Below are 24,353 nucleotides of genomic sequence, written 5' to 3'. Positions count from 1 at the left end.
TCAATAGCTGGTCTCTGCTCTCTGTGTCCATTCTCCAGCCCCAAGCCCCAGCAAACAAATTGGACCAAACTGGTTTCACTCAGGTGCAATCAACCTATTCTGCTATGATGTGCCCAGCTGAGCAGGCACCTCTACAGTTCATGTAGCCTCCTCTGCCATGTTTTGGAAAGTCAATGTCACAGCAGCAGAGCAGAGAAGTGTGGACGCCTCACAGCCCTGGGCCATCACTGCTATAGCAGTTTTATACAGTAGCCAAAAGAGGTACATTAACTGATCCTCCGAATCACCACACATGCCAATCATCTGAGATGGAAAGGGGCTTTGTGGTCTTGCCTCTGTAAGCAGAACCAGACAGAGGGACCCAGAACTCTTCTGCTAGAGGCCAGAACAAATAACAAAGCACTCCTTCTCCATAGGTTCCTCCCAGTTTTGCTTCTGTCCTTTCTAGAAAGGAAGACACATAGAATATGTGGGACATTGTTCTGTTTTTGTGCTCTGAATTGTATTATACAAGATTTTAAAAATATAGGAGAATTCAGAAATGTCACTGCATGGTAGCACATGGCATTTTCTGGGTATTTTTATTTTAGTGTCTAATTTCTTTGAGATTAGCAGTGTTCCTGTCAATGACAGAAAGCAAATGTTTTCTGGAAAAAACAAACCTCCATTAATGTTTAGTGTCTGCATTCACTTAGCTTATACATTATTTCTGTAGGGTAGGGCCAGAGACAACAATCGGTTTTATTAATCCTACACTATTTTTCTCCTTTATCATTTTCTGTTATGGGTTTAAATGGTTTTATTAGAAATATGAATTTCTATGCTTAAGTAATATCAAGTATTTGATCTTTCTCTTTGAATAAGCCTTTGCTTATTCTGCGAGAGAAATAGGAAGACAGCAGTTTTAAAAGGCTTTAAAATAGAAGAGCAAGCCTTTCCGCTCGAACTGTGCTCTTCCTTTCTCTGGTAGATTTAGGAGTCATGCTCCATGTTATTTCAATAGGCTCCTTTTGTAACTGAAATGTATGCAGGAATGCTGGTAAGACCATACATCCTCTAGCCATTTCAATATCAACCTCAGATAATCCTAGTGTAAATTGCGTGGTGTAGACTTTCAAAGTGTCAGTGCTCAGTTCTTCTGTGGCCTCTGGAGTTACTACTACTGGTGTTTGCTCTACTTCTGCTGGAGTGGCTCTAAACTGAGCAGAACCTTTTTGACTGCCAAACACAACAAACCACACAGAAACCACAACTAGAGTGTTCCTTCTCCACTACTATAGCTACAATTACTTTAGCCGGGTGCATGAGGAGCCTTAACACACAAGAAACATTTTCTGGTGGTCTATTATTACTATTAATATGATGTTAAGGAAAACAATCTTAAATAGCAGACTATCCACTTTCCTATTCATGGTAGGCTGACTGTGCAATCCAGACAGGAACCAGGTATGCTTTGGTTATCTGCACATGTTAATGCAGTCTGTCTGCTCAGAAAATTGCTCTGAAGTACTTAAAAAGAGACATCAGAATGTTATACCATAGGCAAAATAAGTCAGCCATGTGCAAGGAAGCTGAGTTGCTGGAAAAACCTGTGATTTTGAAGGATGTTTTAAGGTAACTTTAAAAAGTCCATTCAAAACTAAACATTTGTAAATAACTTTCAATATTTAGCACATATATAGAAAGGCCTAAGTGGGATAATTAGGACGAGATTTCTTTACTTGGCTTTGATTTTTATTAGTGTTATTATTAGTGTTATGTTCAAATATCAAATGAAGTTTTCCTGGCTTTTGCTGGGGAACTTCTAGGACATCTGTGAATATCTACTCTGAGCTTAAAACCTTCAGAAGCAGCAATGATCACCTCCGTATTTAGATGCTTCTGATATCCTAACCTTAATTTGGACATCGGTAAAGAAGTCTGTGCTTGTTAACAGGGCTCTTCCAATAAAGCAATGACATATGACATTATAAGGCCTTGATTTCTTGAAGACAGGGTGCCAGATTCTTTTGATGGGCTTACTACAGGATTGTTCTTCCATAGCATCAGCAAGAGCAAAAGGCTTCTACTTTCTTTTCAACCTAAAAAATTAAGGAGTACAGCCACATTTGTCTAAGCATCCTTGTGTTATCTACAAGCTTCACATAAACCCCAGATCATGGGATACAAGGAAGCGCAACAACTTGTCCCCTACTGTAATCATGACTACCCTTTTTAAGGACCTACACAAAGACGATGGTATGAACAACAGTCGTTGTAAAAATCTTCAGTGTTTCAATAACCTTGCAAAAGTATTTTCCTTCTCTTTAGTCAAGAAATGCACCTTCAGCCAGTGGTAATCCATTAGAATCATAGAATAATTTTGATTGGAAGAGACCTTTAAGATCACTGAGTCCAACCGTCAACCTGACACTGCCAAGTCCACCACTAAACCATGTCCCTAATAACCTCATCTACACATCTTTCAGACACCTCCAGGGATGGTGACTCCACCACTGTCAGGGACAGAGGGCCTGTGGATGGAGAAGAGCAGCTGGTTGGAGTTCCTACAGGATAAGCTGTGTATCACACGCTTCTAATCACTTGGTTAGCTTTTGCATTGACCTTCTTTAGCATATGGGAGCAAACGTCCTTCTGTGACCTATGGAAGGAGACATGGCTGTTCTGCATCAGCTGGCTTGGCTCCCCATGGCCAGGAGCCTGCTGCTGGAGGATCAGGGATCCAAGGAACACCTGCCCTATGGCCAGCTGGACCTCCAAGCACTCAGGTTCCCTTTGCTCTCCCTCTGTCACCATGGTATCTGTGGGCACTCATTCCATGAATAAAAGCATAAGCTATACCTGCCCAGACAAAGAAAGAAGGCTACTGCCTGTTGATGTGATTTATTAAGTCTAAACACACACGGTGCATGTTTTGGATGTTTGTGATGCACATCTACTCCAGCTAACTCCTGAAGTTCAGGTGGACTCCGACTGTATGTTGCTTCTTTTTTTATTCTTGTCAGTGCTACTGGTCATTGTTTTATTTTCCTAAAGTAAATGAAAAATAAATAAAATTAGCTTTCCCCCCTTTCCCCTTGCATGGCATCACAGCTTGATTTGGAAAAATGATTAGCTCTTAGAAGAGTGGCTTGCAGTTGCTGCAACGAGATGATAGATAACAAATGTGGCAATAGCTGCTAAGTTACAGGAAAATAATCGCTTCTTGCCAGAAAGACAAGCACAGTTTGAACTGCTAGCTCATAGTTGCAAAGGATATCATAAATCTTTGCATTTTAGCCTTTGGAACATTAACATAAATTGTTTCCAAATGCTCTAGACCTGCATGGCTTATGTCACTGGGTTTGCCAGACTCAAATCTTCCTTTCTCAAGGGAAGGAAAATAAACGGATAGAAAATTCTCCATGTGCGCAGTTCTTCTTGAAAAAAGTCTGGTGGGAGAAATGTGTGTACACCATGGAGGAAGATGGGTGTCTCCGAAGACCTTTTATTTCCTGTGCAGGTGGTGAACAGAACATCCTGCTCCAGGGGCACAGGTAGAGCCCCAGCCCTATTGACTCAGCTGGGGTCAACAGCAGGGCCCCCTTTGGCATCTACAGGGGCTTAATGCCGTGTCTCCACATACCATTACAGCAAGAGATCAGAGCTTCACTTTGCTGAATAAACTGAACAACTCCTACATTTTTTAGATAGCTTCACCTTGGCTTCTTTCTCTCTCTTGTCCATGTATATCTGCACCTCTTGGTGTTCAACACCCCCCAAGAGCGGCTGAAACCAGAGATGCACAGGACATCTTGTATTAGGCTTGCAGACATAGTTGAAAAAGCAGGCAAGATCTGAGAGACCTAGCCCTATTTTCCAGGAGTCAATAGTATCATGGGATGGGAGAAGACCGGATAATTTTTTAATGACATTATGAGCCCTAATTTTTAGGAGGTAATATGATAACTTCAACAATGACTGCTAGCAAGATGAGACTGAGCAAACAGGGGAACAAGAGGAAAGAAGCATAGTTTTTAAGGCATCTTGCTAACTTTAAAGTAATTTTCATAACAGTTCTTACACCCTGGGAGACACTAAGTGGGTAGCGGTAACATTTGGCATAAGCTGTAACTTCTGGGCATAGAATCATTTTGGAAATGGAAAGCTCTTTTCCTTTCAGAAATGTACTTGTTATGTCTAATGTTGTAGGAGGAAGACTGTATGGCAGAAAAATAAATTTGTCTTTCATGATAGTGTTGGGAGCAATCTGAAAAAGCATAAGATGACTACTGTGATAAAATCTTAGGACCTTTCTGTACCAGAAAGAAGTGTAATAAAGTAGAGCCTCTGGCCCACAAAGCTTTACAGTCAACAAGTATCAAACACAAGAGGAAGAAATAAGACTCCTTTCAGTGGTGCCCAACGATAGGATGAGAGGCAATGGGCACAAGCTGAAGCACAGGAGGTTCCATCTGGATATGAGGAGAAACTTCTTTACTGTGAGGGTGCCAGAGCACTGGAACAGGCTGCCCAGAGAGGTTGTGGAGTCTCCTTCTCTGGAGACATTCAAGAACTGCCAGGACATATTTCTGTGCGATCTGCTCCAGGTGAACCTGCTTTAGCAGGTGGGTTGGACTAGATGACTTCCAGAGGTCTCTTCCAACACCAACCATTCTGTGATTCTGTGATTTAAGCATTAAGCAGTGCATAAAGCCTACACTGAGCTATGCATGATTTTTTTATGTGACAGAACCAAACGGACTGGTGATGTAAAGTACCACGTGTAGAATGTGACAAGCAAAAACATAAAACATTGCTCAGTATGATTTCATGTGTCTTGTTTGTAAGACAACAGTGAAATTATTTGTTTGACATTCCTGCTAATTTTTCTGTAAACAGGACCCATAATTACTTTAGATTTCATTTTCTCCAGAGGAGAAAAAAACCTGTAAAATATCCTCAGAATGCTACATAATAGATCATGGGATCCAATCCAAGCCCCAGATCTAAACAGCCTGGAATCTGGGATGTTTCACCCCAAATTCCAGCTTTCTGAATGAAACCACATGAACCTGAATTCCTAACTTTAAGAGATATTGAGTATGAAACTGGTCCTAGACCTAATAAAAGATTCACTCAACTAAAACCAAAATGCAAACATTCCTTTCTTGTCTTCTGATTTCCCAGGTCTCTGCAGTTGTGCCTCAAAACTCACCCAGAGCTGCACCTTCAGTGTCTTAACAGAGCAGAGTTCACCCCTCAGACTGTTTGGGACATAGAAATCAGGTCTGCCTCTCCTTCCTCAGAGTGAGGGGGACAATCCACTGTAACAAACTTGGAGTACATTTAACAAAACTAGATCCCTTCCAGGATAGTGAGGCAAGTGCCTGGCTATTTTCTAAAACAGTGGCAGTGACCGTTAAATAATTATTAAATAGATTATTAAAAATTATCAAAAAGTTAAATAAATAATTTAATAAATCTATTAAGAAATTCTTCCCTCTGCTCTTGTGGAAAGAACCCAGAAAATAACACAGCACTCAATAAGAAACCTTCTGTGACCAAGAGACAGGAATATCTACTTTTAAGGGAAAAGTCCTGCCTCCAGTCACAAACCACTTCTATATTATACATTTAGCAGCTTTGGATGAAGAACAGAACTGGTATAAACCTGTAAAGGAATCACAGTCTGTGTTTTTTTGCTTTTGCACATCTTGACTGCAGAGAAATTTTTTACTCTTTGGTATCACATATCTACTTCTAACTCAGGGCTAGAAAGAACTAATTCTGAAGAGAGATAAATGCAAGTTAAGAAATGGTTTCTGCTCACAATTTAACTTAGTAATAATGCAAATTTACTGTGCAACTAAATTGTATCATTTGGTAAAAATATCTAACACAGTCTGGTAAAAAGTGCAGATTTCTGTCCTAAACACAGACTATTTGGACAAAGCTTTCGGTCCTCTCAGACTCAGTCATACATATACACATACATACATACATCAGTTTATATTGGTCTGATTCCATTAATTTGCTGAAATAACTCCTGGAAGGAAATTAAGTCCTCTGTAGTTCTTTCATGGGAAGTACAAATGTGTTATGTAGGTTGGGGTTGTAAATGGCTTCAGAACAGAGGGGAAAATAAATGCACCATCATCTTCTTAATGTTGTGGTAAATAAATACTGCATATCTGCCTCAAGAGGAGACCAGCTTGCTGGATGCAGATATTACGGAAAGTTCACGCTGTACCAGCCCTGTTTCTCCCTCTCTTCCCTTACACTTTCATTGTGAGGCACTGCTGTTGGAGACAGGATAGAGGGGAACTTTGGGTAGTCATTGCACTTCTCTCTTCAGCATAATTCTTCTTACTTTTAATCTTTCTGTTATCAGTCCCTTTGATCCTGTCTACTCCTTAAGGACCAAGAGCACCTAACATACTCTCAACTTTCCTTTGGTATAAAAAAATGAGTCAGTTCATCCCTACATCATCTGTAGGGTCAAAACAGCTGGACTGCTACCCCATTTGGGTTTGTCATGACACAGATGACCAGCTGTAGGGGTTATTCTTCCAAGCACATTTTGGGGGTTGGTAGTTTGTCTCACTTTCTTCTTTAGTAGTTACCTGGAGTTCAAAAGACCTTCCAGGAGCTGAGACATGTTTTACTCTTAGTCTGTGCTAGTCACCACACAATTCAGCAGTTGACAGAGCATTAAAAATAAAATAAATTTTAAAAAAAGTTTTCTAGACATGAGAACAAACTTTGCCCATTCAGACTGCCCTAAAACATTAATCAAAACCCAAATACAGGGAATACAAGATAACAACAAAAACTGAAATCCTGGAGGAGAATACAGGATTTCAGAATGTCCTAATGGTGACTCCCACTGCCAGGAGAGGACAAACTCCAGAATCGAGCACCCTGTGCCAAGAACACTAAGCAAGTAACAACTTTTTGTTTAAAACTGAGAGCTGAAGTTGGCAAAAGGACCGTAGCTGCTGTAAATGTCACTTGTGTGTGAAAGACAGAGGTAGCCAGTTACACCATTAGTACCCAAAGCATTTAAGGCTTTATAGATCAAATGCGGCTTAAAGAAGGGATCAGATCTGGCAGGCAGTGAAGATCATGCAGTCCAGGTGGAACGTGCTTTCTGACTGGGAAATTCCCCTTCTAAGCAGGCAGCTATGCCCTGCTCCAGCTATAATGTCCAAATAGATTTCAAGTGTAACACACACTGCAAGTCTCAGGTTAAGAAAGAAGCCAGTGTCTCCAATGAAACCCCAAATCAGTTGTCCCAGGTGATAATGAACATTCATGCAAGTAATCAAATGCATTTGTGTCCCTGTTTGTGTGTGCACCCAGAAAATGCTGAAGACATTACAAGGCCTGAGGAGCAAAACGCAGTTATCCCTAATTCAGACAAGCTGACATATTATTTGCAGTTCCTTCCACTTGCTTTTCCCCATTGGTAATCATCGTTCAACATTTGCCTGAACCAGGGTATCTAGATCTTGTTTGAGTCGCAGTACACCACAGCTGCTGGATAACTCATTCAGCTGCCCCAGAGAAGAATCAGACATACAATCGCTGACCCCACATCTCCTGCTGTTAACAGTCCCATGCACAAGCGGAGATGGAGGGTTGGTGTCTCACTGCAATGCAATGATTGCCAGCAATCGGCTCATAGAGAATGTAGAAAAGGGAGGAGCAGAAGCACCTAACAGTGATGCCCAATAAGCTGTGCATGACTACACAATGCAAACTTTTCTCCTTCTTTGTGGAGGATATGTTGCTCCTTCTGAAGATAAGGTGGCTCATTCTTTTAATGTACTTGGCTTCCTCCATCCCCTACAAAGATGGCTTCTTGCGTTGGACCTACTGGTGAAACCCCATTCCTCTTTCTCATCTCTAACATCAGCTCTGGTCAAAGACAGGTCAGTGGAAGGCTAAAGTAGATGGGCTACTGTCATTACCCAGCACTGCAAAATTTATCATCCAGTTTCTTCCTATGCTGTTGATTTATCTGACTGAAAGTTGAATTAAAATTGAGGTACAGTGTGATAAAACAGAACTGATAAACCTTTCTCGGGGACTGGATCATGTGTAGCTCAATCTGACATGTGCCTATTTCTGTCTTTGTGACAGGATAGCTGGACTCCAGACAACAACATGACTGAACGCTTTGACTGCCACCACTGCAAAGAGTCCCTGTTTGGTAAGAAGTACATCCTCAAGGAGGACAGCCCCTACTGCGTGAAATGCTATGAGAACCTTTATTCCAACACCTGCGAGGAATGCAAGAAACCTATAGGTGCTGACTGCAAGGTATGCCAATGTCTTCTTACAAAGATCTTGAAAGAGTAGCCTGGATAGATCTGAGACATGGTGCCATCACTTGCAATAATCCAGTTTTACAGCTACTTAGGGGTTTGGTTTGGTGGGAGAGCATGTTTTCTTTACCCCTGTATCTGCTTTTCACCACTTCACTTGGAAAATCCTTTTTATCAAGCGTGTTATAATAACAGAAGTGGAAGAACATCCCTCTCTTCCTGTAAGGCATAAAATGATCTGATCACCTGATGTTAGAAAGTATCTCTAATTCATTAGGAGAGGCCAGCTGAGATCTGGAAAGGTGGCAGATGATTTTGTCTACCTTAGGGTCAGGGGGAACTAAGCCACCGCTGGCTTTGCAGTGACCACAACTCAGTTGTCATCAAGAGACAAGACATGCTAAAGAAAATCTGCCAACTCCTGGACCAGAAAAGTCTGATAAAAGTTGACCCACATAATAAGTCAGAACACAGAATAATTAGCCTTTTAAATACAGAATGACGGTGCGGTCTAATTACAGATTGCAAAGGAGAGTGCAGAGGCCTTGCATGCTTGAACTATTGTATGACTGCACCACATGGAAACATCTACCTGATACAAATGTGACCACCTGCATTTCTTTTAAATTAACCAAAACAACTGGAGGTCATACCAGTTTTACTCTGACTGAATGAATACAGATGATATTTGAGCCATTCAGTGAAGTGTTTGGTGGGCTGCTACAGATAGGACTTCATCCAATATGCATCCTCCTTGCACAAAACTGACCTGTTTGAAGTTGACCAAGAGTTTCACCAGAAAATTGAGTTTGCACTAGAGCAGCAATCTGCATTGCATGGCCATGGGATTCTTGACTGGTATGAGGTCTGATGTTTGATTTGCTGCATTGCTCATCCAAACCTCTGGAAACACCAATTAGTCACTATTATTGATACTACCACCCTATCACTAGTTCAGATATATAAAAATATATGCTTACTCAGATTGGGAGAAATAAATGTCTCATGTCTTCCAAATTGATCTATCTCACCCTAATGGCAAATCAATAGCAAAGCCACTTTCAAAAGCATTAAAAAGGTGAGAATGTTTCATGACCGGGAACTGGCAATAATCTGTAAGAGGGTATAAAACTGCCAGCTTTCCTACAGCTCATAAATATTCAGATTAGAGAAGAGATACAGCTGGTCTGACCTGAAAAAGCAAAATACTTCTGCCCCATTCCAGAATGCGCTTTTGTTTTAAGGTCTCTTTCTAATCCCCTGAGAAGATATTTCCATGTGTTGATATTCAAGAATTTAAAAACTTGGACCAGCTTCAACAAATCTCGGACAAAGTATTCAGGAATTAATCAAGCTGAACTTTTCAACTCAGATTTATGGATTTAGGGAGTGTGGGTGTTATTCGATATACTGCTTTTCTGTACTTTTAGGCAATACACACTCTAATAGCAGATAGAAACAAAACCCCTTAATTGTCTGCAATATAGGAATACTTTATATATGTAAAGGACCAGAACTATACATGGAAAACACAACTATAAGATAGTAAACAAAGATTTCTTAAAGAGCTATAAAGTGTGCCAGAAACAAATGTGTCCTTTTTTGTTTCTGTGAGTGCTGTTTGTGCCTGTCTATACTTTATGCTGCAGCTTTTGAATGTGTTGACCAATTTTAACCAAATTCTGATGGATGGATAAAAGTTGTGAACTTACATTCCTACAGGCTCTCTGGAAAAAAAATGTGGTTGAGTAGAAAAAGAGATCGTATTAATGTCCCACTGAGAGGAAAACTAGAGTAGTTTTTCAATGACAGAAATAGACACCAGAGAATACATTTGAGAGAGTCCTTGTAAGTGCCTCAACCACAAGATAAGTTTCAGTCAAAGCTTGTGCACAGTGTGGCTGAGCATAATTCAACCCTGAAACACAAAGTCACAAGAAATTACGCTTCTGCTCCTCATTAAACCATATATGCTCATAAGTACATAAACATATAATAAAAATACACATATATACATACACAGACACATATGTATTTTTATATATATATATATCTATTTGTACACATTGCATTTCTATTTTCCCCTGAACAAAAGAAGACAAAAGGTACTGTGTTTAGGAATAAAGCCAGTGTGTTTACTGCACATACAAAATAGACTCCATATTTATTTGTATGTTCTGACACAGCCTTCATACAGCTGTAAAATTTGGAACTAAAACCTAATGGAGTGACAGTGTTAACAGAAAGGGTCACATCCAGGCCTCTGCATCTTGCAGAGACACCCATATTCACATCCACATTACAACCTGAAAAGCTCCACCTAGCTGTCACCTCAGATCCTCCTTTGCAAGTCCCTTCTCAGCCACCTTCTGCACAGAGAGTGCTGAACTGAGAATCCAGCTGCAGTTGAGATGTTTCTATTTTCACCCTGAGAAGAATTTCCTTCTTGAAGATGGATATATAGCCTATGGAAGTTTCTTAGGACTTGCAAAATATGAGATTAACAACTAGGATTAAATTTGGAGCTCCTGATTCTTAAAAGAGTGCAAAGCAAGAATTAGCTTTGATAGCAACTCACGTATTTATTGGTCTGGGTGAAAATTACTGTACAAAACCAACCAAACAAACAAGCAAGAAGACTCTTCTCTTAGTGGTCAGAAACAACTCTCCTACCAGCCGTCCCAGTTAAAAGCAGCCCTCCCATAGCTGAAAGGGTTACACCAAAGTAAGACAGGTGTTGACAGGAGGACAGACAGCTCTCCCTCTCTGACACTACTGTAGTGTATCAGCACTGGTACACAGCATCATAGAATGGTTTGGGTTGGAAGGGACCTTAAAGATCATCTAGTTCCAATCCCACTCCCATGAGCAGGGACAGCTTCCACTACACCAGGTTTCCAATGCCCCATCCAACCTGACCTTTGAATACTCCCAAGGATGCTTCTCTGGGCAGCCCGTTCCTGTGCTTCACCACCTTCATAGCGAAGCATTTCTTTCCTATATCTAATCTAAATCTACCCTCCTTCAGTTTAAAGCCATTACCCCTTGTCCTGTCACTACATGCCTTTGTAAAAAGTTCCTCTCCAGCTTTTTTGTAGGCATCACTTTAGGTACTAGAAGGCTGCTGTAAGCTCTCTCAACTCTCACCCAAGTTGAACTTAAGCCTGCTCAGACTCTGGTAATACTCAATTTTGACAGCACTAGGCTCTGAGAGGGTCAAACTGATGCCAGATTTTCACCTTCTGTTTTAGCTACAGCACAGAGATCCCATAAGACAAACTGTCCTGAAAACAAGCTTTCTTTGAATTAAAATCAGGAGATAATTTACTTCACTAGCTTTCAATCTTCCTATGGTAATTGATGGGTAACTGCAAATGTAACTGAGTAATAACCAATCTATTTTAAAGAATGACAACATGTGCCTGAATGACATCTTTGGACTTAGGCCATTTCATTAACTGTAAACAATTCTAGCTGATGTTTATGTAACTTTCACAGGCAGATTAAAAGTGTCATAAATTGAGTGGCAGGGGGCACTGGCAGGCAGTAGAAAAACGCAATGCTATTTCTCTCACAGCTATGACACATTATCCATTTGCCAACAGGTTCTAAACAAAATTTGCTCCTTCTAAAAAGAACTGGCATTTCTTTGACTACATCCCAGGTGAACTCTCACCAGACCTACAGTTTCATGCTTCTTTCTGGAAATCCATCCATCGTGTTCTCATTTGCTTAACTGTTGAAGTATGACTTTTGGTTGATTTTGGCTTTTAAAATAGTTTCCTTGCAGGGCCTATGGCACAGAAACCATCACAAATACAGGAAATACCTACAGTACTCCAGTGTTTAATGCAGTCCACAAGTTGGCCTTGGCAAGCAGGAGGGGGTGCAAACTCTCTGCAAAATGTGAGAATGAAATGAAGAGGAGATTGTGAGATAAATCTACAATGTCAGCACACAGGCCAAACATGAATCAAAAGGGTTGGTCTTGCACTCAAACTAAACAAAAAAATAAAGCCTCTGGTAATGTGGATAAGGGAAAAATAGTTGTTTTCCGAATTTTTAATGTTTAAACCCTTTCCTGAGATGCAGCACTTTTTCAGTGCATTACTGAACATCAGACTAGTTGTTGTGAAGTGGAATGGTAGAAGAAACAGACACCTCCATCTCTTCCCACACGACTAAGGTTCTGGCTTCAGCACATTATATCACTTATTTTTACCCTTTCTAAACATACTTTTCATAGGGAAGTATTAGTCTAGCATATTTAAATATTTTGCTACAGGGTGTGTATGGCTAAAGTCTGCACAGCATTTTGTTGTCATACCCCATTTCCTCTGCTCAGCCTTCTGAAAAGAGCATTGTGGCAAGCATATAAAGTTACTCTTCTGGTAATAATCTCTCTAATCTCCTTCCTGTTGGGTCCCTGCTGAAAGCCAATTCAGAAGAAAAGGTAATACAAAATGGCTTAAGTTTACTCAGATTTATAAAGCCAGAATAGAAGACAATACAGTTGCAGGATATGAGGAGCCTGTGCTTAACCCAGTTACCTGGTAACTCTAGTCTTGGTGCTCTATTAGTTTAAAAAAAATAAAGTAGTCATCAGCAGTCCCATCCTAGAGGCCCATGCTGGATCAAAACTATACAGAACTATGGAGGAACTATCAAATGTGATTGTGCCAATGTCAAAAACAGTTATCTTGACAAAGTTTTCTTTGGGAAGGAAATAAGGAAAATAAGTGAAAATGAAATTGCTTGAAAAGTACATAATGGCTTTTCAAACCATAAATTTCAAACCCATTTCGCAAGGGATAATCTTTTGGATACAAGTGTTTTGGATACAAACAGGATCTGCATTAAGTTTTGCTTGCATCGTATTCTCACAGTCAGGTATCTGTGTACAAAGCACCTCCACTTGGCCAACTCTCTGACATCTGAGAAACATCCCAGGATTCACTGCTCATTTGCTTGTCCCAAAGCACACTGAGCAGGAATTTTCAGCTGAGATTGATTCTCAGATCAGGCTGAGAAAAGCACCCATTCAAATTTGAGTCATTTCAGGGACTGCTAATCTTGTTCGTTTTTATCTTCAAATGAAACCAGGCAAGGGAAGGATTATTTTCAATGCTCAAAAGAAATGCAACGGAATTAAGTGTTAAATATTTCTCCCTACAAATTCTGCTACAGAATTTATTGCAGCTCTGCAGAGAGGCATCGCCTTCCTCCTCTTTTCACTAGCAGCACATCTGGAACTGGTCTGGAGCTCTCTGCACTTCAGCTGCAAAATTGAGTGCAGGACAGACTGTGTCCATGAGCACCTGTGTGCATGCATCTCTATATATGTAAAAACTGTTCCACTTATCAAATGTCAATCCATGGTAGTTCTTCAGTCTCTTATCTGTGCTTCTGTGTGCTTTATCTAACAAGAGCACGTGGCTGTTAGTTTTCATAGACAGATGCACAGATCAATTGCAAAAAGAGTCATTCTTCAAAATTCTTTTAGGCAACATCAGAAGCTGCATTTAAAACTATAGTTAAAATATGTAGCACTGGGGACTGATTTCCCTCGGGCTGCATAAAGTGGCTGGGAAGTCATGCTCATTCATATTTTAATGATACACTCCAGTTCTGAGTCCACAATGATAATTTTCTCTATTAGTTCTTCCTGGAAATCTACGCAATAAATGGAAATTAGTTGTATATCACTTGTACCTTCAGATGGGTGAGTGTCACGAGGATGGAGCCAGGCTCTTCTCAGTGACAACCAATTATAGGACAAGGGGTAATGGGTACAAACTGGAACACAGGAGGTTCCACTTAAATTTGAGAAGAAACTTCTTCACAGTGAGGGTGACAGACACTGGAACAGGCTGCCCAGGGAGGTTGTGGAGTCTCCTTCTCTGGAGACATTCAAAACCTCCCTGGACACATTCCTGTGTAACCTCATCTGGGTGTTCCTGCTCCCACAGGGGGATTGGACTAGATGATCTTTCAAGGTCCCTTCCAGTCCCTGACATTCTGTGATGGAACAGATTTATTAAGGTTACAATTAGCTAGTGTAACCTAGAGCTCACAGACAGAGTAAACTTAATGCTCTTCCAGTTTAACTGAGGACCAGCCTAATGGCCAGACAAGCCTGAAGTCAGCTTTGCACATACAGCTTCTCCAGCTTAGAATCTGCTCCAGATCAATACAGCCACAGCTTATGTACAAGCCAAGGGCTAAAGTACACAACACATCAAAGCAGACCAAAGCTGATCTCTGGTGACTTTATTACACTGATCTAAGAACAACCATGATGCAGAAACTGTTTGATCAGTACCCTGGACTTCCTTGCTTCAGATGTGACCTATTCAGAGAGAGAAGAAAATATCCATTTCATCAGTCTAATATTCTGCTGCAGGCATGTCAAAGCCAGACATCTTAGACTCCCTCTACATTTCATGACAATGTCTGTTATAATCACCCAAGGCAGCTAAAGGTCGTTCAAGTCAGTCTGTATCTTGGGTACTTTGGGTTGTGCCATGATGAAATATCTGCTGCTTTCACCACAGCTAGTGTCTATACAAGCCTGCCATCATAACTGACTCAAGAATTAAACCTTTCATCATTGACACTTAATCCTTGTCTTAAATACTCCTCTTCTAAAAGGCATGCACCTTCTCGAGGATATAATTTTATTGATAACACAAGGCAGAACACATGCAAGTATCAGCGTATGAATTTTGGAGATTAAAAAAATAGCTTGTGGAGTATTGCGAAAGGAGGAAAAAGGCAGCAAGCGGAAAAGACACCAGATCTGTTGTCATTCTATTTTCTAGCAAGGAAATTTCACATTTTGGGCAACTCTGTTGGCTGTATGTTGTATTTTGCTGCTGAAAATTCTATTCCCCTCTGAGATCAGATAAACTGAATACACAACTGTCTGAAAGCTGTGAAGTAGGAAGCTTAGATGTTCTATCTCAGAGCGCAGACATCCAGGTGAGGGACACATTGGGTACCAACTGTTTACTCATGGAGATTGAAGAAACGTAGGTGAGTAGCACAGATGTCCAAACAAAATTCTTTGTTGCACAGTCAAATTCTGACTGAAGTTACTACAGTTTAAGAAGTTACCACAGATCAGCTGAGCTAGGCAAAACTATTTCAGTGTTTCCTGTTAGCTATTTATGACAAGAAGGCTCCTGCAGATATAAAGCATATTTATTTTAGGCTAACCTAAATACACAGAATCTTTTTATTGCTCTGGGCTAAGACTGCACATGTGGAGTTACCTATGATTGTACTGACACACAGCATCTTAGGCCAGGTTGTTTAAACACTTTGTGATGCTTCAATTTACACAATTAAAAAAATCTGATATTCTACAACCCATTATTTTCCTTTAGATAACCAGCTTGTAATTATCACGTAGTGAATCTTGAGCTAGAAGCTGATACATTATTTCTGCTGGATTTTTATACTCCCCATTCATGACAATACTAGCCCATCATCCTCCCAAACCAAAGGGGTAGACACCCTTTCTTGTAATGACCTAAGCTTCGTTTTGTTGGAAGTCCAAAGACACTGTTCAAGTGTTATATAATTAGGCCACCTTAATTAAAATCTTAAAAGGCACAAGCCATCCCTTTAGGTCACAATTTTTAGGACTCTTTGTTTTGTTTTCTTTTTTAATAACAAAAATAGCAATGCAGAGAGTATTTTAAATAGTCTGATGCCCATGCTAATCCATTGGCTAGAGTGTTCTGGATCACCAGCTGCAGGTTCAATGTGGTCTCATCTTTCTGTCTGATCCACATTTGAAACATCAGTAAATAAAAACACCAGAGTCACTAAAATTCAGTCACAGTGGGAAAAAAAAGGAACAGAGATCAGACCAATTCTGCCCTTGGTGTAAATCTGTTGAACTGAATAAATACCAGAAAGTAATTGGGAAAAGGATTTTTGTCTACGAATGAAGAGTTTCGAAGTGACCTAGAAATCAGCAATAGCCAAGACAAATAAGGAAAGTCTATTATATCTATAAGGTTAACAACTTTTAATCTAACTCGGAAATGTGACTTTATTCTCAAAGGAAATACCTAAATGAAATTAGCTGTTCCTCTGCTGCATACAAAAAATTAAGGTTACTTTGAAGTGAAAAAGGGTCAATAGTTGTCATGAGCTCTTCTTGGTAATCACAGCAAAATAAGTTCACCTCCATCGGAACGTTTTGTTTTCTTGAGCTGTGCAAATCAGCTCCTGGCCGTGGTTCAGATTTGGATGTGCTTTACATTCTCTGAGCTTCCAGTTGTGCAAATTGTTTATTCTGCTTACTCTGTGGTTTTGGATTCCTACAGGATCTTTCTTACAAGGACCGTCACTGGCACGAAACCTGCTTCCACTGCTTCCAGTGCAAGAATTCATTGGTGGACAAACCTTTTGCTGCAAAAGAAGAACATTTACTTTGTACTGATTGCTACTCCAACGAATACTCTTCCAAATGCAATGAGTGCAAGAAGACTATTATGCCAGGTAAGGATGCTCACTTTTTGGACTAAGAAAAGGCTAAATATCAAGTCCAAAATTAGCAACGTTTGTGACAAAGTTTTTCCTTCACTACCTCTGACAAATCCTAGTGAACTCTGGGAAATGCAGTTTATGGTGCATTCTACATCATTTCCATGACCTGAACACATAATTTTCATAATGGATAATGATAAAAGTGTTGTTCGCATGAAGTGGATTACTCTTGAAAATTAGTAATTATTTCATTTAGCATTTTTATTAATGGGATTTATAATATGCTATTGTAGTATTTGTTAAAAGGCTTTTGATGGCTGGACAACCAAAACTGATTTTTCTGTCCAATCCCAACTTTGTGCTCTGTCTTGATTGGCTTCCACTGCTTGAAGATCAGAGGCAGCTTGCAAATTTAACAGCTTACTTAATTCATTATTTTCCTTTTCATGTATTTACTCTAAATTTAGCTCCTCCAATAAAAATGAAAAATTGGTCAAAGTGCCTCTAAGGTCTTTCTTGAGTGTGAAGATATGAAGAAACAGGAAAGAGCTATTTTCTTTTTCAACATGAAACACGAGTCTATAGTAATAGATTGCTAAAACTTCATCTGCTCTTGTCAACAGTATAGCATTCTGTGATGATTTGAGGGCTTAAAGTGGAAGGAATATTGGTCCAGGCATAAAATATTAAAAGGCAATTTGAAGAATCTACATACGTGCTCCATAATGATTACTAGTTACTTTTTTCAGTAAAATTTTTCCTTGGCTGGTTCTGACATTAGTTGTCTTAGACAAAAGCTGAAAACCTCAATGCTGTGAACCTAAGGTGCAAAAATGAGGGCCTGACCATATTTAAAAGCATATAGCCCTATTCATTCATGATTGAGTTTATGCACCTCCTTCTATCATTCCACGTGCACCTGTTTTTACAATACAGCACTAACAACTAGAATGTTTGGTAACAGCTAGTGGTAGTTTTAAAGCTGAAACTACATATATGTATGTATTTTTAAGACTGGTCATCAAATTCATCCTCATGATCAGTGAGCTTATTTACCCAGTGGATCTCTCTTTGCCTATTATGCCAGCTACGGATTGATACGTACTAATGGAGGCTGGATTCAGCGACCCAGAGAATACCTTCTTCTATTATAATCTGAAACAGAAGACAATTTTTATGAAACTTTACAACCACCAAGTGGTCTTTAGCTGCTTACTCAAGATAGCCATGATGTCACCACATTCAGAAAGCAGTACAGCCAGCATGTATTTTCTACTTACCCAGCACACCATATTAGTAGAGGAGCTACATCCGAGCACTATGATCACCAACTGAAGCATAATTCATTTTGAAAGAACCAGCAAGTGGCTGGATACCCTTTATGGTAACTGTTGATGCTACACTTGCCCTTTGCTTTGCTCCACTGAATGCACAATTTAGATTTAATAAAGCATTACTGGACAAGCCCATTAAATACTATAGTAATTACAAGCTTGATCTTGTGGTCCTTCTGCAAACTAAACTCCCACTGACTTCAGCCTTGTAGTGAACAAACAAGGCTCCCCCTGCCTTGTGTTTCAATGACAACACAACCCCAAAGACAGAACAGCTAAACATTTGAAAATAAAATTCTAGAGTATTCAAAAAAAAGAAAACAAACCTCCACATCTCCTTTTCCGGACTGGTGCGCAAGAGCATGCAAAGAAATTTGTCCATGCAAGAAGGCATCATACAGTGTGTTGAACCTGTCAAGTGCAGTATCTGTACTCTAAAACTTCATTCTAGAGAAGCATGTTTAGCTCCTAACTGCGATACTGCTTTTCAGTAAAGGAGTGATTAAAGAGTTTTGCAACTACAGTTTAAATACAACAAAAGATGGAGAAAAAGGTTCTCTCTAACTCAAAGTTTCAAGAGACAGAAAGACATTTAGGATAGGGGATGCAGAGCTGGAAAATATTGCAAATTTATGGTGGACTTCAACGAGGATAGGAACAGGGACACAGAGCTAATATAAAATAGTTATTTTTCTCAGGCAGTGATATACTTCATTGGAAAGGGAGGCAAGGAGCTTGACAGGAATTAACCAGGTATCTTGCAGTTGTCTGAAAAAGAAACAAAAGGGACCTGGAATGAATGAAGTCAAACTTCAACGAGAAATGGCCTTACCTTCACTCAGCACTAACAGCAGATTTTATTGGTGCCTCACCAATTCCCCAGAATCTTCCTGTGCACTGGAATTCATCATTAACTCTAAAAGGCATCCTAAGCCTTCATTATTGGCAGTAAATGTTTCTCTTTTTTATAGGAGAACTGCTCACTCTCCAAAACTTACAATGATACTCAATACCATGTAGAGCTGGTGGTAACATGAAATAGCCCCCTGCTCACAGCTGCGCTGCTTATCGGCTGACAGCCAGCTGTCAGGCAAACAAGAGCAACAAATCATGTCAGCCTCAGCCAGAAGAAGTTCAGTCGATGCTCTGGTCTCATTACAGGTACTCGGAAGATGGAGTACAAGGGCAACAGCTGGCACGAGACCTGCTTTATCTGCTACCGCTGCCAACAGCCTATTGGGACAAAGAGCTTCATCCCTAAGGACAATCAAAACTTCTGCGTACCCTGCTATGAAAAGCAGTTTGCCATGCAGTGCGTCCAGTGCAAGAAGGTAGTGCTCTTATTTTACTTACCTAAAACCTAAGGGATTGAAGCCCACCTCATTTTATACCCAAGTAGGTAGAATATCTTGTTTTTCTATATGTGTCAGAAAATTCAGCATCAGCTGATTTTAAGAATGATATGATTTCACCTCCCATCCTGCACCAGGAACAGCACTTACTACAGTGAGAATCCTTTCGCAAGGTTAAAGATCTCTTAGTATTGAAAGCATATAGAGAACACATTTTTGAAAACAAAAAAGAGGCCAAACAACTCTGCATTGGAATAACCTCATTCTGGTATAACACATCATATATCATACAACAAACATTCCAACTGGAAGATGAGCTAATGCTGATCATATTTAAATATTCTAATGACATTCAAGAGAGATAAGCTTTACACAGAGCAAACACCATTCCTAAAATAAACACTGGTAAACTCAATATGCTCAGAGTATGACTTTCTAGGCTAAGGACCTTTTGTTTGTGAATCTCCTAAAGTCTTTACACAGATAAAAAAATTTAAAATTCTTTAAAAACAAACTAAGCAAAACACAAACAAAAAACCTGTCTCCTTTGTTAAGGAACTAGCACACCTGTTTCCTATGGATATATGCATAGGCAAAACCAATCAAAACTACAGCTACATCCACACTGAACTCCCTTTCTCACTGCCACTCTTTGTGTCCCTTGACCCCCTGCATACCTCCAACCACCACCTTTGCCCATAATACACTGATTTCTCCCATGGGTGCTACCTGCTCATTTGCCCTTCCAGTCAGGCAAAGCTGCAATCTGGTCAGACATCCCAGCTGGCCAGAAATGCCTCCATCTTTGCTGTTGCACAGGCAAAACCAAACAGGTAAAAGCTAAATTTTTCTTTCAGCCTTTGACCTAAAGTATATCTAGCTACCTTTACTACCTCCTATCCGTCCATCAATTTTCTGAAGCTTCTAGGAGTTTTGTATCTTAAAAAATCTGTCTAGCATCCAATTTTAACCACATTTGAGAACAGGCTCAAAAATACTTGGGAAAGAGGCAAAGACACAAATGAATACACATATTAGGTAGCATGACCACGTACAAGTCTGATTCCCAGGGAATCTCTGTTAAGGAAAGAAAAGAAGAAAAATGAAACTGTCTGATTTTACAGCCTTCTTAGGAATACTCAAAGGGTCAAAAAAGTTTAGTTTGTCTAACATCTGGGGAGCTGTTTTTGTAGGCAACAACTTGTTATAAGAGAAAAACACCAAAGCCCAGAGAAACAGAAAGCAAAGACTTCAGCTAAAATTTGAAATAACAGTCTTTGCCAAGGAAAGTAACAGGGAAATTGAAACACATGAGGTAGTTCCTTCACCATGAAGAATGGGACAGGCAAAGGAACAGAGATGGACAAATCCTAGCACACACATATGAAAAACGACATACAAAGATTAGGTTTAAAAAACAGTGGACAATTAAGAGTACGACTATACTATAGATGGAGAATAAAGTACTTTTAGTATGGGGCTTCTTTGTATAAATTAGGAAATTATAATAAATCACTTGTCTGATTTTCTCAAGGTCAACTCCAGTGAAAATAATGATTTTGCTGCTGTTAAACCACCATTCCCTCCTCCCACCCACAAGAACCTCACCACCTTTCCTCTCTACCAAATCAAGATACAAACCTGCGACCCTCAAGGAAACACCTTCTTTCTGTCTTTCCATGAAACAGGCGATCACTACAGGAGGTGTTACTTACCGGGAGCAGCCGTGGCATAAGGAGTGCTTTGTCTGCACTGGATGCAAGAAGCAGTTGTCTGGACAACGCTTTACCTCCAGGGATGAGTTTGCATATTGCCTGAGCTGCTTCTGCAACCTCTATGCTAAAAAGTGTGCTGGATGCACAAACCCAATCAGTGGTAGGTTTCAGGGCCTTTAATTTTTTTTTCAATCAGCTTCTTCTAATATTAAAAATTCAATAATTCATTCTAATAACTTGAAAGACTCGAGACACTATATAATTCAAGATGTGTGACATTAAATACTTACGATACCTTTCAAGTGCCTAACAAAACAGAGTGGAAGGGATCCTCAGTCCTTCTTTTCACCTGATTTTCATGGAACAGATAGATATGCAGTAACAGCACTAAGCTTGTAGTGGGATATGCATGCTTTGTGCATCATTCCACTTGTGTGGGACCACTGATCTCAGTTACAACAGACTCTCCGCCAGGAGAAAGTGTCAAATTCGCTGACTTTTCAGCACAGCAAGTGAGAAACCACAAGGCTTTTAAATACTGCTTTCCAGTACAGAAGTACTTAAAGGAGTAACTGCTAAGAGCTTTACTATGAAACACCTAGCATAAAAATCCAGCCTCCTCTATGAAGTAATCAGCATTTAACAACATGATACATACAGTCCAAGGCGGCAAATCTGGGTTATATCTGGACCATTTTCTCTCTTGCTATTGCTCTGCCCTTGTGCATATACCTCACTAACACATACCTGATTGCTTAACTTCTAGAAAAGTCAGCACATAACACCACAGGTTCTGTTTTCTGCTCACATAACAGAGACATTTCTCTTCTGAACATTGCAGCCCTTTCTATTATGTTTTTTGGCTTTTTTTCTCAAAATGTTGCTACTGAAAGCAAAACAAAACAAATACATCATGTAAGAGATATGCCCAGTCAAATCTTTTCACTGACTTCCAGCTAGTCATTCCAATGCATCATATTAAAATTGCTTGCCATTCGTAGGTTAAGCAAGAGATAATCACTTCTAAGAGACATAAGAGGCATTTTTTCACTAGTGTATGTTTGAACTCCATAGCAATCCATGAGTGGAATCTGAAGTAGCATCACTTGATGGCTGATAATGCTATTCTTTTCTTGTAACAGAATGCTTCTGGTTTTCAAACAGGACTCGGAGGAACCAAGTACATCTCCTTTGAGGAACGGCAGTGGCACAATGATTGCTTCAACTGTAAGAAGTGCTCTCTCTCATTAGTGGGTCGTGGCTTCCTCACGGAAAGGGATGACATCCTTTGCCCTGAATGTGGAAAGGATATTTAAAGCTCAAAATTAAAGGTAGGGAGAGGAGAAGAAAGCCGTGCTTGCAGTATAGAGTCTGAAATCCACGGCTGTTTGGAATCAGCTTTGCCACTCTCTGTTTCGCTGTACTATTAACATTATTTAACCTTCTTCTTCAAACTCTCCAAACCTTTGGGGAAAACAATTTCAAAATCTCTAGAAGCAGCGTTGGCATTTAAGACTTCTACAAGCTAACCAAAACTAATGCAAAACCTGAGACGTAAAACCATTTGGGTGTTATTGCCATAACATACTTTTTTTTTTTTCCTTCCACTAAATATTCCAGTTACAAGCAAGTGATATAGTTCAAGGATTACAATGGCCATGCACAAGACATTCATAGATGGATATTCATAGTGAAACCCTCAGCCCACTGAAATAAATGGCAAACCCCATTTGATTTCAATAAGGCTGTGGTCTCGCCTCAGTGTTCTTGAGCTACATGCCTCGTGTGCTGTCAAGTGTGTAGAAAGACTGCGAATGTAGAGGGTGTTTCAATGTACAAGGATTTGTGCCATGCCATACAGAGATAATGATAAAACAGCTGAAGTGGGAGCACTTCGTAACAGGCACATATTTTATTGCATGACTAGCTGATCATTGTGTGAAGTTCAAGTTCTGATTGACAGTGTCAGTATTAGTCGACATTACACTGCACATTGTATTTTTCAAAATAAAACCATTTCAAACAAAATTGTGGTTGTGGTTTAATTGTATTTACATAGTAGATATTTACAAATAAAATGCTTTCACAGTCTGAAGAAACACGACAGAAGAGCCATACAAACACAATCCTTTTTGCACCCAGTCATTATGAAACTATGGACTTTAGACAATCCTCAGATGGTCCCTGCTGATATAACATAGTCTTCTACTAACTGAAATCAGTGGGAAAATAATCAGCAAAACCAAACAACTATGTGAAAATACTGAATTGAGTGCAGCAGATAAAAATGTGTTCATAGGTTCTAAACTCAAAACCAAAATATTGTTCTTCACAGCAAGCACAGAGATCAAGACAACTAAGACGACATTTATCTTTGCAAAAGTCTGAAGCTCAAGTTTTATACAAGGGCATGCTTTAAATTTGTTCTGTATTGCAATATGTAATACCTTCTGCTCTAGCACCATTTCTGCTATGTTTCCTGCAAAGGCAACTGTCAACAACAACACGCTGGCAGGACAATGAAACCAAGACGAAACAATCCAAAGGAAGATAACTCTCTTCCCAAAGCAAACTTCACGAAATATGGCCATGTTATACAATGTATGATCCTCGTACACCCTCCATATGGGTTGTATCTAGCAAAAGGAGGAAAGTAGTATGTCACACTTCCAACAGGAATTTTCAGATGTGGAAAGACAATTTAGGAACACAATTATTCTGTGTGTAACTGGGCAGGGAAAGTTTGCTCCTAGTTCCTGCCACCACTCTTGAATTTGTCTCCTTTTGCGCCAAGTGTAAATGCTCACAGCTCACTCCTCTCTTAGTAATTCAACCAGCCGAATAGATGCATCAGATCAGATTTGGTTTACTGTACACACCATTTGAAGAAGCTGGCCAGCTGACATTTTTAAGTACACACCACACTAATCTGATCTCACTGAATGACTAAATTCTATCCTTCGGTGACTTCATTCTGTGTTGAAGACTGTAGTAAAGAATAGCCATAAAAACCCCTCTCATATGTACACCTCCCATAAGAGGGTAAGCACCTCACTCTCTCTGGGGTCTGGCAATCCCCCAGCACACTGCAGCTCTGCTCTAGTACTTTGCTGAGAGAAGAAGGGTAAGAGTAAGGTA

At 39.9% G+C, this 24,353-nt stretch overlaps 2 protein-coding genes across 5 annotated transcripts in view; one reads left to right on the top strand and one right to left on the bottom strand.

Annotated features, from left to right (window-relative positions):
* The first annotated feature begins 8,133 nt into the window (after window positions 1–8,133).
* On the top strand, window positions 8,134–22,847 carry FHL2 (four and a half LIM domains 2). The gene is made up of 5 exons (XM_080351904.1): window positions 8,134–8,307; window positions 16,652–16,826; window positions 19,310–19,479; window positions 21,189–21,375; window positions 22,380–22,847. The coding sequence occupies exons 1-5, from the start codon at window positions 8,152–8,154 to the stop codon at window positions 22,529–22,531; spliced, it is 840 nt and encodes a 279-aa protein (XP_080208030.1). The 5' UTR covers window positions 8,134–8,151; the 3' UTR covers window positions 22,532–22,847.
* The window catches only part of LOC308044895 (ashwin), a 22,077-nt gene continuing 13,535 nt past the window's right edge, over window positions 15,812–24,353 (bottom strand). Inside the window, exons 5-7 of one of the 4 annotated variants that reach the window (XR_013922686.1) lie at window positions 18,475–18,916; window positions 17,920–17,969; window positions 15,812–16,736 (exon numbers count right to left, since the gene is read on the bottom strand). Coding sequence is in view for 1 of the 4 variants with exons in the window: in XM_080351848.1 (XP_080207974.1) it covers window positions 16,715–16,736; window positions 17,920–17,969 (72 nt within the window). In the remaining 3 variants the exon portion in view is untranslated. Of the gene's footprint in view, window positions 16,737–17,919; window positions 17,970–18,474; window positions 18,917–22,408; window positions 22,509–24,353 lie in introns of those variants that run through there. The other 3 variants (XM_080351848.1, XR_013922687.1, XM_080351846.1) reach the window with 3 other exon arrangements.

The sequence above is a fragment of the Nesoenas mayeri genome (assembly GCF_963082525.1).
Source record: "Nesoenas mayeri genome assembly, chromosome: 1".
Lineage (NCBI taxonomy): Eukaryota > Metazoa > Chordata > Aves > Columbiformes > Columbidae > Nesoenas > Nesoenas mayeri.
Note: the sequence above shows the minus strand (reverse complement) of the source record. Positions and strands in the feature narration are given on the sequence as shown.

What these genes read in the sequence shown, in the direction of transcription:
- FHL2 (XM_080351904.1), top strand. Translation starts at nt 8,152, where the DNA reads ATGACTGAACGCTTTGACTGCCACCACTGCAAAGAGTCCCTGTTTGGT. An exon ending in CTATAGGTGCTGACTGCAAG is followed by an intron (nt 8,308 to 16,651) that starts GTATGCCAATGT and finishes GGATTCCTACAG; the next exon opens with GATCTTTCTTACAAGGACCG. An exon ending in ATGCACAAACCCAATCAGTG is followed by an intron (nt 21,376 to 22,379) that starts GTAGGTTTCAGG and finishes GTTTTCAAACAG; the next exon opens with GACTCGGAGGAACCAAGTAC.